Source organism: Amblyomma americanum, chromosome 2 (genome assembly GCF_052857255.1).
Source record: "Amblyomma americanum isolate KBUSLIRL-KWMA chromosome 2, ASM5285725v1, whole genome shotgun sequence".
Lineage (NCBI taxonomy): Eukaryota > Metazoa > Arthropoda > Arachnida > Ixodida > Ixodidae > Amblyomma > Amblyomma americanum.
Window position 1 is genome coordinate 221,514,583 of NC_135498.1, and position 13,885 is coordinate 221,528,467.

General features: G+C 50.3%; 1 protein-coding gene across 2 annotated transcripts in view; it reads right to left on the reverse strand.

The window, feature by feature from the left end:
* LOC144122182 (TWiK family of potassium channels protein 7-like) overlaps positions 1-13,885 on the reverse strand; it is a 153,872-nt gene that overhangs the window by 63,768 nt on the left and 76,219 nt on the right. For both annotated transcript variants that reach the window (XM_077655761.1, XM_077655760.1), the window contains exon 2: positions 11,340-11,653. In XM_077655761.1, coding sequence (XP_077511887.1) covers positions 11,340-11,653 — 314 coding nt within the window. The remainder of the gene's footprint in view (positions 1-11,339; positions 11,654-13,885) is intronic.

Here is a 13,885-nt window from a genome sequence, read left to right on the forward strand (position 1 = left end):
TGATTGATCGCGGCATTGTCGAACACTCAAAGTCACCCTGGGGAGCACCAGCACTATTGGTGGAAAAGCCAGATGGCTCGTATCGATTGGTAGTGGACTACCGCAAACTAAATGCCGTAACTCGCATCGATCCATACCCCATCCCCAATATACAGGAGACGCTTTCTCAGCTGGGCTCTGCCAGGTACTTCACGGTAGTGGACATGGCGGCGGGATTCTGGCAGATAGCAATGGATCCGGCAGATGCCGAGAAAACGGCATTCAACACGCCCTCAGGGCACTATGAATGGAAAAGAATGCCGATGGGTCTGGCCAACAGCCCTGCTGTCTGGCAGAGAACCGCTGATGTTATCCTGGCAGGTCTTCTGGGGAGGCTGTGCTTCGTGTATATGGATGACATTATCATATACAGTGACAGTTTTGAGAATCATTTGCGCGATATTGAGCAGGTTTTGGTGCGACTAAGAGGAGCGGGTCTCAAGCTGAAGCCCTCTAAGTGCCAATTCCTCAAAAACGAGGTGAAGTACCTCGGGCACGTTGTTTCAGCTGACGGCGTGCGACCGGACCCTGAGAAACTAAGGTGTGTCTCGGATTTTCCATCCCCGACTAGCGTCCGCCAGGTCCGGCAGTTTCTCGGCCTGATCGGTTACTACCGAAGGCACATAGAGGAGTTCGCCAAGCTCGCTAAGCCGCTCACCGCCTTAACAGCCAAAAATGTCGCCTTTCGCTGGGACGAAAACGCGGAGAATGCTTTTGGGGCCCTGAAAAGGAAGCTAATGAGTGCACCGCTGTTGCGCCACCCGGATTTTAGTTTGCCCTTCGTTATGGCCACAGATGCGTCAAAGTTCGCAGTTGGTGCCGTGCTATCTCAGGTTATCGAGGGCAAAGAACATCCCGTTGCTTTTGCTAGCCGACAGCTGAGCCCCACAGAGCAAAAGTACGGAGCTACGGAAAGGGAGTGCCTCGCCGTTGTCTGGGCAGTAAAGCACTTCAGATGCTACCTTTACGGCCGCAAATTCAAGCTAGTCACAGACTGCCATCCTCTGTAATGGGTGATGAGTGTCAGGGACCCTAGCTCGCGACTCGCTAGATGGAATCTACACCTGCAGGAATACTGCTTTGAAGTTGAGCACAAGTCAGGAAAGACACATCTGAATGCTGATGCACTCAGCCGCACAGCTGCCGTGGCAGCTATAGATGAGTTTGTCCCCGTAGTCGACCCCGCCGAATTACGCACAGAGCAGTGCAAAGATCCTGACCTGAAGCGAATAATCGAAAGCTTAGAGGGCGCACCGTCTCACCCCGAACAGCTAGGTTATTTCATTGACAAAGACGGCACCCTGTGTCGGCGCACGAGGCCAACCAGGAAAGGGAGATTAGAGAAAACCGCTTGGGAGAGAGTCGTCATACCTCGGTCGTGGACAGAAAGGGTTCTTCGCGCGTTTCACGATGCGCCATGCGCCGGTCATTTTGGCGTAGCGAAGACACGCAGGCGTGGGGAGCGTTTGTACTTTTGGAGTGGCATGCGACAGGATGTTAGAGACTACTGTGCGAAGTGTCATTCCTGTATCGAAAGAAAAACACCCAAGGGACGAAGACCAGCTCCAATTCAGCCGTTCCCTGAGGTTTCGGCTCCCTTCGAGCGGACAGGTATGGACATAATGGGCCCATTGCCCACGACCACTTCCGGAAACAAGTACATTTTAGTATTTGTCGATCACCTTTCAAAATACGCGGAAGCGGTAGCACTCCCAGATCAGAAGGCAGACACGGTTGCAAGAGCATTTGTCGAACAGATCGTGCTCCGACATGGACCCCCGAGGCAACTCTTGACAGATCGGGGAACGAACTTCGTGTCGCAGCTAATGAGGAGAGTTTGCGAGCTGCTTAAGATCGCTAAGAAGCAGACAACACCGTACCATCCGGCTTGCAACGGCGCGGTGGAGCGACTGAACCAAACCGTGGCCGGGTTCCTGTCGCATTTTGTTTCGCGCGACCAGCGGGACTGGGACTTGTGGCTCCCGTGTGCAATGTTTGCCTACAATTCCGCAGCACACGAGAGCACGGGCGAATCGCCATTCTTTCTTCTCTACGGCCGAGACCCGGACCAGCCTAGTGAAGTGCCAGAGGGCCCCCGTCGTGTCCCATACGCTTCACTGGACGACTATAAGGTTGAGCTAGAATCGCGCTTGCAAGTGGCGAGGGACATCGCAAAGGAGTCCTTAAAGAAAGCGGCGAAGCGCAGGAAGGAGGTGCACGATCGCAGTGCTAGAGACGCGCCGTTTGATGTGGGGGACAGCGTGTACATTGAAAACTGCCAAAGGCAGATTGGGCTAGCTCGTAAGTTCCAGACGAAGTGGAGAGGACCGTGCGAGGTTGTCGAGAAGCTTTCTCCGGTAAACTTCAGAGTCCGAGACGTGAACCGGCGTTTGATAAGGATACACGCAAATCGCCTCAAGTCGGCACCGGTTCAGTATTCACGAAATGAGGAAAGGGAAAGCGCGGATTTTGATGGGGACAGAAGTGAAGCGGAGCGCGCAGATAGTTCGCAAGAAACGCCCTCTCCTGCATTTGTTCGGCAGGCGCCCGAGGTGACGGCCGGAATGCCACCGGATTTACTTCATGCATTGCTAGAAGAAGAAGCGCGCGAGGTTGCCGCGCAGATAACGCCAGGAGAGGCTCCTGCCACGAGCCCTCGCGAGTCCCAAAGCAGACAAAGGGGCACAGACTTACTTAGTATGACTCATGAAGGCCGATATCCGCTGCGAAATCGGAAAGCCAAGTCGGACTAATGGCGTAAACAGAGCGGAGTTGTGAACTGGTTAGAATTGTGTAATGCCGCAGCTCATAACATTGCTATGTGCTTATGTGTTAAGTTATCGGAGTTGGTAGTTAAACCTTTCTGTCATTAAGTAACACCTTCACAGGAGAGCATGCGGAGCGCATGCAGAACCTGCCCTACTTCCTTTCGTTATCTATATTTTTGTCTGTGCCGTGATCGTGCTAGAAGTGGGAGCTCCTTTGTAACTGTGGTAAATTTATTTCGTCCAGTTTGGACTAGAAAGGAGAGGCTTGGGTGCTGAGTTTCATGTTTATCTGTAAAAGAAGATCAGTGCTGCCCCTGGAGACGCCAGTATTGACAGCGGAGGCATATGGTGTTGTGCAGTGGTGTTGAGTGCAGCGAAAAGTGTTTTTGTCGGACGCACTGTGCGAGGCGATTCAGAAAGACAAGGGGAGCTGCGTGGACTCAAATGTTCGGAGAACATTCTTCTGGAGGGTGAGCGAGTGTGACATTCCGTGTGTGCTACGAGGATCCACGTTCGACGGCGCGGCGTAGACGGAGACCCGTGACAGCGGCATCATCAATTACCCAGCCATGCTCTTTGAGTGACGACCAGAACAACCGGACCCGCCGCCGCCCCGGGGAAACAGGCTTTATCCTCCCCAAATTTCCGGGCACATTCCAGGACAAGGGAGCTGTCAGCGGGCCAGAGCGCGCCGTACCACAGCCGACGCTATGCGCTACCGCGAAGACAACATTCTTTCCCTCCTTCCCCTTTCTTTGTGGGCTATCGCCGGGAAGGCACCCACAGCTTCCCGCCGTGCCTCGTGAACAAAAGCGCATTCCCAGAAGGGCCGTGACGGACACCTGTCATGGCGGACAGGCAGTACTCGCCAAGAATGTGGAAAGACAGGCGCTAGTGAATTAGCTCCGAAGAGAGAGCCTGTGTATACTCTCACTTGAGAGAGAGTGGTGGCGTTTTTGTTGTTTATTTAGTTTGTATTGTTAACAGACTCTGGGTTCGAGGCTAAGCCCAACCCAAGGGGTGGTCCCCATCTCGCATGTTATTTTGGATTGGAGAATTGATGCTTTGGGCGGGCCACTGGAAATGACCGCCCTTAGTCCTTTGTTAATCAAGTGCTTAAAAGCGCATGTAAACGGATGCAGTCCAGTCTGAGCTGGGGCTCCATGCTTAGCATGTAATGTGATGCTACTTAGGCACTAACCTGCCCGGCCGATGAGTAAAGTAGTGCAAAGTTTGTTCTTTTGTAAATTCAGTTCTGCTTTTTCCAGTTTAACTCTCTGTATATGTATGTTGTAAAATTATGCTCTGCTGTCATCATCTACAAGCTCGCCTCCTGTTCATCTTCCAAGCCGAACGACACTAGAGGAAGGGTTTGTGAACCATCCTCGAAGAAACGGACGACTATTGAAATTCTACTGCATAGACGCTCAGGACGACATCGTTCGCCAAGAGGGCCTTCAGCGCCGAAGTTCGACAGCGTGCAGCTTCTCCAGCAACCGCTCGAGCCCAACTTCGGAGCCACTCCATCGCCCCCATGAAGTCGTCGGCACGTAAGCTCGGACGCCCCAGCCTCTGATGTTAATCTTAATCATGTGTAATTATTGAATATACCTGTTTGTTTAAACTGAGCCATACGGTGTCTCTTTGCCTCTCCGTCCCGTGTGGACCTGCGCATTATGGGGGTCATCACACCGTTGAAGATACAAGCGGCCTTCCAGCTGATACTGTCCAACGGCCTGCAGAGCCTGCCAAAAACGAAGCAAAGGTTTAGTATAGGACACAGGTTTGCCGCTGTCTGCAACGATCCACGAAGTTGCCGGTCTTTAAATAATCAGTGATCGGCGCCAGGGGGACATCTTTGGCAGGTAATGATGTCAAGGATGGCTTCGTATGACGAAACTGCAGCTTTCTTGAGATCCGCATGCGTAGATCAGTCACCAGAAAGAGTTGCGACGGTGATAGCCGTTGAAGACAATAGCGGCCTTCCAGCTGATACTGTCCCAATGCCTGCAGAGCCTGCCAAAAACGAAGGAAAGGTTTAGTATAGGACACAGGTTTGCCGCTGTCTGCAACGATCCACGAAGTTGCCGGTCTTTAAATAATCAGTGATCGGCGCCAGGGGGACATCTTTGGCAGGTAATGATGTCAAGGATGGCTTCGTATGACGAAACTGCAGCTTTCTTGAGATCCGCATGCGTAGATCAGTCATCAGAAAGAGTTGCGACGGTGATAGCTGTTGAAGATACAAGCGGCCTTCCAGCTGATACTGTCCAACGGCCTGCAGAGCCTGCCAAAAACAAAGCAAAGGTTTAGTATAGGACACAGGTTTGCCGCTGTCTGCAACGATCTACGAAGTTGCCGGTCTTTAAATAATCAGTGATCGGCGGCAGGGGGCCAGTTTTGGCAGGTCCCGAGCCAATGATGTCAAGGATGGCTTCGTATGACGAAACTGCAGCTTTCTTGAGATCCGCATGCGTAGATCAGTCATCAGAAAGAGTTGCGACGGTGATAGCCGTTGAAGATACAAGCGGCCTTCCAGCTGATACTGTCCAACGGCCTGCAGAGCCTGCCAAAAACGAAGCAAAGGTTTAGTATAGGACACAGGTTTGCCGCTGTCTGCAACGATCCACGAAGTTGCCGGTCTTTAAATAATCAGTGATCGGCGCCAGGGGGACATCTTTGGCAGGTAATGATGTCAAGGATGGCTTCGTATGACGAAACTGCAGCTTTCTTGAGATCCGCATGCGTAGATCAGTCATCAGAAAGAGTTGCGACGGTGATAGCCGTTGAAGATACACGCGGCCTTCCAGCTGATACTGTCCAACGGCCTGCAGAGCCTGCCAAAAACGAAGCAAAGGTTTAGTATAGGACACAGGTTTGCCGCTGTCTGCAACAATCCGCGAAGTTTCCGATCTTTAAATAATCAGTGATCGGCGCCAGGGGGACATCTTTGGCAGGTAATGATGTCAAGGATGGCTTCGTATGACGAAACTGCAGCTTTCTTGAGATCCGCATGCGTAGATCAGTCATCAGAAAGAGTTGCGACGGTGATAGCCGTTGAAGATACAAGTGGCCTTCCAGCTGATACTGTCCAACGGCCTGCAGAGCCTGCCAAAAACGAAGCAAAGGTTTAGTATAGGACACAGGTTTGCCGCTGTCTGCAACGATCCACGAAGTTGTCGGTCTTTATATAATCAGTGATCGGCGCCAGGGGGACATCTTTGGCAGGTCCCGAGCCAATGATGTCAAGGGTGGATTCGTATGACGAAACTGCAGCTTTCTTGAGATCCGCATGCGTAGATCAGTCATCAGAAAGAGTTGCGACGGTGATAGCCGTTGAAGATAGAAGCGGCCTTCCAGCTGATACTGTCCAACGGCCTGCAGAGCCTGCCAAAAACGAAGCAAAGGTTTAGTCTAAGAACAGGTTTGCCGCTGTCTGCAACGATCCACGAAGTTGCCGGTCTTTATATAATCAGTGATCGGCGCCAGGGGGACATCTTTGGCAGGTCCAGAGCCAATGATGTCAAGGCTGCCTTCGTATGACGAAACTGCAGCTTTCTTGAGATCCGCATGCGTAGATCAGTCATCAGAAAGAGTTGCGACGGTGATAGCCGTTGAAGACAATAGCGGCCTTCCAGCTGATACTGTCCCAATGCCTGCAGAGCCTGCCAAAAACGAAGGAAAGGTTTAGTATAGGACACAGGTTTGCCGCTGTCTGCAACGATCCACGAAGTTGCCGGTCTTTAAATAATCAGTGATCGGCGCCAGGGGGCCATCTTTGGCAGGTCCCGAGCCAATGATGTCAAGGATGGCTTCGTATGACGAAACTGCAGCTTTCTTGAGATCCGCATGCGTACATCAGTCATCAGAAAGAGTTGCGACGGTGATAGCCGTTGAAGATACAAGCGGCCTTCCAGCTGATACTGTCCAACGGCCTGCAGAGCCTGCCAAAAACGAAGCAAAGGTTTAGTCTAGGACACAGGTTTGCCGCTGTCTGCAACGATCCACGAAGTTGCCGGTCTTTATATAATCAGTGATCGGCGCCAGGGGGACATCTTTGGCAGGTCCAGAGCCAATGATGTCAAGGCTGGCTTCGTATGACGAATCTGCAGCTTTCTTGAGATCCGCATGCGTAGATCAGTCATCAGAAAGAGTTGCGACGGTGATAGCCGTTGAAGACACGAGTGGCCTTCCAGCTGTTACTGTCCAACGGCCTGCAGAGCCTGCCAAAAACGAAGCAAAGGTTTAGTCTAGGACACAGGTTTGCCGCTGTCTGCAACGATCCACGAAGTTGCCAGTCTTTAAATAATCAGTGATCGGTGGCAGGGGGACATCTTTGGCAGGTCCAGAGCCAATGATGTCAAGGCTGGCTTCGTATGACGAAACTGCAGCTTTCTTGAGATCCGCATGCGTAGATCAGTCATCAGAAAGAGTTGCGACGGTGATAGCCGTTGAAGATACAAGCGGCCTTCCAGCTGATACTGTCCAACGGCCTGCAGAGCCTGCCAAAAACGAAGCAAAGGTTTAGTCTAGGACACAGGTTTGCCGCTGTCTGCAACGATCCACGAAGTTGCCGGTCTTTAAACAATCAGTGATCGGCGCCAGGGGGACATCTTTGGCAGGTAATGATGTCAAGGATGGCTTCGTATGACGAAACTGCAGCTTTCTTGAGATCCGCATGCGTAGATCAGTCATCAGAAAGAGTTGCGACGGTGATAGCCGTTGAAGATACAAGCGGCCTTCCAGCTGATACTGTCCCAATGCCTGCAGAGCCTGCCAAAAACGAAGGAAAGGTTTAGTATAGGACAAAGGTTTGCCGCTGTCTGCAACGATCCACGAAGTTGCCGGTCTTTAAATAATCAGTGATCGGCGCCAGGGGGACATCTTTGGCAGGTAATGATGTCAAGGATGGCTTCGTATGACGAAACTGCAGCTTTCTTGAGATCCGCATGCGTAGATCAGTCACCAGAAAGAGTTGCGACGGTGATAGCCGTTGAAGACACGAGCGGCCTTCTATCAAGCCAGTTCAAAATTTGTTCATTTTGCAATACACTTTTCAGCTTCAACAATAACCTTTCGTGACTGACTCGGTCACACGCCTTTTCGAAGTCGGGGAACAGTATATCAATTTGCCCATTCCCATCCAAAGCTGCTATGAGATCATTATTAGTGTGTAGTCGTGTAACCGTGGATAGGCCAAGTCGAAAACCGTGCTGTCCCTCGGGCGAGAAATGATTATTTTCCAGAAAACTGCTTATGTGCTTAAAAATAAAGTGTTCCATTACCTTGCTAGCGGTACACAGGAGCGAAACAGGCCTGCAGTTAAAGAAGAATGGTGATTTGGGCGAGTTGGATGTAGTTCATTTTGGCGGTAAATTCAGCGCGAAGGGACAAGCATCGCTCAACACTGTGCAGAGTGCACCAAGGAAAATAAAGAGTTGTGCAAAGCTGATTTCAAAGAAACCACCGTGTTGTACCGGCATCGCGATCAGCGCACTCGAGAGATTATGGAGACATATTTTATCGAAAACAAAAAAAAGATGTCTGTGTCAGCACTCCCTCGGTCGCTTTATTTGAAAGAGAAACATGATCTTTAGATGCCTCATGACATATCACCTTTTTTGATCTGTGATGCAGTGTATTTGGTTTTTAGCTTTGGAGGTGATAGAGCCCTCTTCGCTATCTTTGTAATACATGCCTATCGCACCATTGTCGTTTTTCTGCATGTATATATTTTTGCGTTCCTTTTTAATTAAACTTAGTTGCGAGACAGCGCTTGTTTTGTTCTCTTTCTGTGTCCTTCGTCCCTTCGCGCTGAGTTTACCGCCAAAATGAACTGTAGTGAAAGACACTAGCGTTATCTTCAGACTTGTGAATTGGAATCACCTTTGCCATTTTCCAATCATCGGGAATGGTACCTTGTTTCAGACTCTCATTGAATATTATGAACAGGTATTTCGAGCACCATTCTGCGTATCTAAATAGAAAGTTGTTGGATATGTGGTCCGGTCCAGCAGACTGTTTTGTGTCTAAGTTTAGCAGTGACGAAAAAATGCCTTGTTCCGAAATAAAGAGGTTCCGCGGCTCATATTTGGGGTTCGTCTGTGGTGCAGGTTGCCAACCAAACACATCATTCGTGTGAAAGCAGCAGGCAGCACTGATATGTACTTTTCGTTGATGGCATTTTTCTGCATAACCAACTCGTATACAGAGTTTGTTTATAAATGCTAAGCGAAATACATAGCTTTGTTGGCGTACAGTGCGCATAAAGTAAAAAAATTGTTCGTTAATCTCGACCACAGACGAGCAATGTGCCATCGCGTTCAATCAAGCGCTTGACTTGACGAAGCAAGTCAGCCTGAGCGTCCATGAAACGCGAATGCCGACTTCGGCATTTTGAAGTCAGCTTTGTACTTCGGGCGTACTTCCTCAAGCAGAGCCTAATTGCGAGCCAAGTTACATTTCTGCATTCGAGGGTAAGATTGCTGATATAAAGTACAACGCGAAGCAGAACCACCGAAGGACAGCCGAAAAACCGCGATTTTCTCTAAGCGGCCCAGCGCGCGAGTGAGAGGCAACCATCTTCTGCCTCTACTAATGCATGCGCTACTGCCTCGTCTACGATTGCATCCCTTGTGCAAAACCTGTTTCCTCTTTCGTTTCGTCGCGGCCGACCATCATCATCACCATGCGTGAGGACAGCACCGGCTGGGAGGATAGGAAATCTCCCTCATGGGGGAAACGGGACGGACGGACGGTTCTAGATGCCTTTCTTATTGCAAAGAAAGGAGACGCGTGTTGTAGTGATTGTTCTGTTGCCCTTCGAGGTGAGGAAAACACCTTAATAGAATATGTTTCATAACCACCAGACCTTGATAGGGAATGTGCGTGTTCTCAGAATGAAAAATTCCGTTTGCTTGTTTTTTAATTACTGTTTTTGTTTAATATTTACGCCCCGAAAGCGTTCGAAATTGTACTGTTGTTATATTGTGTATGACTGTTTTTTGGAGTGACACGGACAGTTGAGCGAGTTGGTACATCATTTTAAAACTTTCGAAAGCGCTGCTACGGGGGACACCAAGAGAAAGAAAACGAAGGACAAGCGCTACTATCAACGGAAGTTTATTGGAAAACTTGTGTGTTTATTGGAAGTTTATTGAAAAACTTGGCCTTGTGTGAGCTATTTAACCTTATGTGTTTTTTCCAATAAACTTCCGTTGATAGTAGCGCTTGTCCTTCGTTTTCTTTCTCTGATCTTGGTGTCCCCCGTAGCAGCGCTTTCGAAAGTTTTAAAAAGACTGTTTTTTGAAGTGATTATTCTGACGCTGCTTTCGCGAAGATGTTTTTGCACTCAATGTAGGCAACGGTAACAAGAAGATCAGCTGTAAGATAGGTGTTGCGGTCACTGTAAATTTTGTTTCCGCGATGCAAGGTTGACGTGATAGCGATTGTGAGAACGTCACAAGACTGGGTGTTTGTATATAGTTGAGCCCAGAAGTTTCTAATAAACAGTTGGTAGTGCAGCCTCTTTCCTGTCTTGTTCTCAGTTTTCCTGTGTGCCTCTTTTTGGCTGGTTTATTTTATGAATACAATGCACCAATCAGCCCAACAACGTGTGTTACTAAATTAAATGAAATATGTGAGTACACACACACACACACACACACACACACACACACACACACACACACACACACACACACACACACACACACACACACACACACACACACACACACACACACACACACACACACACACACACACACACACACACACTCACACACAATATGCCGGCTTTTCTTGTAATGGGACTAGTAACGCTTTCGCGGTAAAAATATTTTTTTAATTAATGTCCCTCCTGCTATGTAATAGCCACAATGGGGTGCTTAGCGTAACAAAATGAAACGAAATGAAATAACCACATCTAAAAACACTGAGTAAAGTGAAAGTTTCAGGGTAATTGCTGCTGAGCAGGAAACAAACCGAACCGAAAGCAACAAGCATTCCGAAAGTATCACTTGAGGTATCATTTTTGGCCGACGAGGCGCTCCTGAAGACGCAGGAAACCGGGACCTTTCCTCCCTCCCCACGGGCGAGGAACCAGAATGTCCGCGCAAGAGCGCTGCGCTGCCCTCTTCCGCAAACCAGTCACAAGCGCGCACCGCCAGGCGCCGCTGAAGCGGCCGCTGATTTGCCGAAGGTGACAACGGGCAAGTGCGACGAGATCGGTGGGGACCTGCCGCGGCCTGAGGGAGACGACACCGAGCCGCGACAGCATGAGGACACAAGGTAAATACCTCTGCCTCCTCCTTTGTAGTCGCCATCTTACCCCGTCAGCCGCACGACCAAGCCAGACGGCAAGGGTCGCAGATCAACCATCCAGCAGACAGCGCTTTTGAGAGAACCCAATAAACATTTAGCCCTTCGCTGTTGCCACCCGCATGACGTTCAGGAAGACGAGGCAACGCTAACCTGAGAAGAAGATTCATTATCCCCTGCAGTGCAATGTGTTACGGAAGGAACACTTACGTCCGGTCCGATGCGGTCCGCGAATCCGTTGAGAGACTCCCCAGCCAGCAGGCCGTCCTCAAGAGCAATGTGGTTGACGCGGCAGTGGGCTCTCCTCGCGGCAGAACCGTAGTAAGAAGCCGCCGGCGTGCGTCGGCTGGTTGTCTCGCCACGTTGGTCGCAACTGCATAGCCGCCGGTACACGTACTTGAACGCCTTGGCCAGGATGTCGCCGATGTTGGTGAGGTAGAGTAGCATGAGCGGGATGCCCACGATGGCGTACAGGATGGTCACGATCTTGCCCCAGTTTGTCTTGGGCGCAATATTTCCATACCCTGCAGCGGAAAGGAAAACAAGGTACGTTAGCATGCGTTAAGAATTATCGCTAGCCAGTGAAGCGGTTCTTTTGGATGGGTCACATGCGTGCGCTGAACCCTTTAAGACTTTTACAGCTCCACAGTGCAGATAACGAAACGTGAGTGCAGCGTGAACAGCTACTGCTTCACAGTATTGCAGTCATCATTGCCATCATCGTCAGCCGCACTAAGTCCGTTCTAGGGTAAAAAGGCCTCTCCCATTTTTTTGAAATAACCCTGTCGTTTGCCGGATGCGCTCATCGTATCCCAACAAACTTCTTAATTTCATCCGCCCACCTAAACTTCTGCCGCCCCCTGCTACGCTTGCCTCCTCTTGGAATCCACTCCGTTACCCTTAAGGACCAGCGGTTCTCGTGCCTTGACATCACATGCCCTGCCCAAACTTATTTATTCCTCCTAATTACGACTACGATGTCATTAACCCGTATTTCTTCCCTCGCCCACTCTGCCCGCTTCCGTTCGCTTAACACCTATGATTTTTTTTCATACCTCGCTGCGTTGCATTTCACTTACACCGAACCGTTTACGTTAGCCTCCACATTTCTGTCCCATAGATGAGTGCCGGTAAGATACAGCTGTTGTATACTTTTCTCTTCGGGGATAATGGTAAGATTGCCTTTCATCATCTGAGCAAACCTGCTATATGCGCTCCACACCATTCTTATCCTTAGAGTTATTTCCATCTCATGATCTGGATCAGCTGTCAGTACCTGCCCTAAATTGACGCATTCCCTTACCACTTCCAGCACCTCGCTACCAATTGTGAACTGCTGTTCACTTGCAAGACTGTTGAACATTACTTTGGTTTTCTGCATGTTATTTTTAGATCCACCATTCCGCTCTGCCTGCCTAACCCATTGATCATGATTTGCTATGCATGTCTTGAGTGACTTCATTAGCAAGGAAATGTCATCAGCGAATCTCAGAGTACTTAGGTATACTGCATTAACTCTTATTCCCAACTGTTTCCAATCCAGGCCTCCGAACACCTCCTGCAAATAGGCGGTGAATAGCACCGGCGAGATCGTGCCTCCCTGCCTGACATATTTCCTTACTGGAGTTTTTTTGCTAACTTTATGGAGGACTATGGTAGCTGTGTGTTCATTTTGGAATGCTTTCAATATTCTTTTCTTCGCACTGGTTCCGCAATGCCTACATGACTGCTAAGGTTTCCACTCAGTCAGACGCTTTCTCGTAATTAATGAAGGCTAAGTACAGGGGTTGGTTGTATTCTGCCATTTTTCTATCACTAGATTGACACTGTGAGTATAATCTATTTTCAAATGTCCTTATGTGAGGAGGACTAGCGTGCCCTTGTCCGATGATGCTTAGTCGATGACAATGTTTCAGTAGTTTTCAGGCGCGACGGCTACAAAAAGGTATGAACTATAAGTGAGTTAGAAAACGCCGCCGCCGCCGCTGCTGCTGCTGCTGCTGAAGGCGTCGCGTAAATGGAGCACAACTTTATTTTATTATCGAACGGGTTCGCATTAAACGGGTGTGTGACGTTCCTTGTGTGTGCTACGAGGTTCCGCGTTCGACGGCGCGGCGTAGACGGAGCCCCCAGTGGCGGCGAAAGCACAACCGGACCCCCTTTCATGTTTCTACTGTATATGGCTGCAAGCAACTTGAGTGAGATTGCTTTTGTGCCTGCCGCCGTGGACCGCACGGAGACGACCCAGATGACAGCGGCATCATCAATTACCGAGCCATACTCGTTGAGAGTGACGACCAGAACGAAGGGGTTTAAGCCCAACCGGACCCCCTTTCCATAGTGTCGGCACGAGTCGAACGCCGCCGCCGCCGCCGCCGCTGGGAGACGGGCGTTATCTTCCCCAATTGCCGTGGCCGTTCCATGGCGGCCTCGTTTCGGCGGGCCTGGCCCCGTGGCAAGACGGCGGGCCTCATCAATCAACCCTCCCGAGCACATCCCAGGACAAGGGACCACTTTCCCGGCCTTTTAGTGACCTCGCGTTCCGGCCTTGAGGGGCGAGTGTCATTTGATGGAGAACGGAGGCCGGTGACCCGCGGGAACCGACAGCGGGCCAGAGCGCGCCTTACCACAGCGGACGCTATGCGCTACCTCGAAGACAACCTTCTTTCCCTCGGACTCAACACGTGAGGGGGGCGAGACCATAAGTGCGGTGGGGTGTTTGTGCGCCCAAGTGAAAGCCCTAGGCCCCCCCCCCC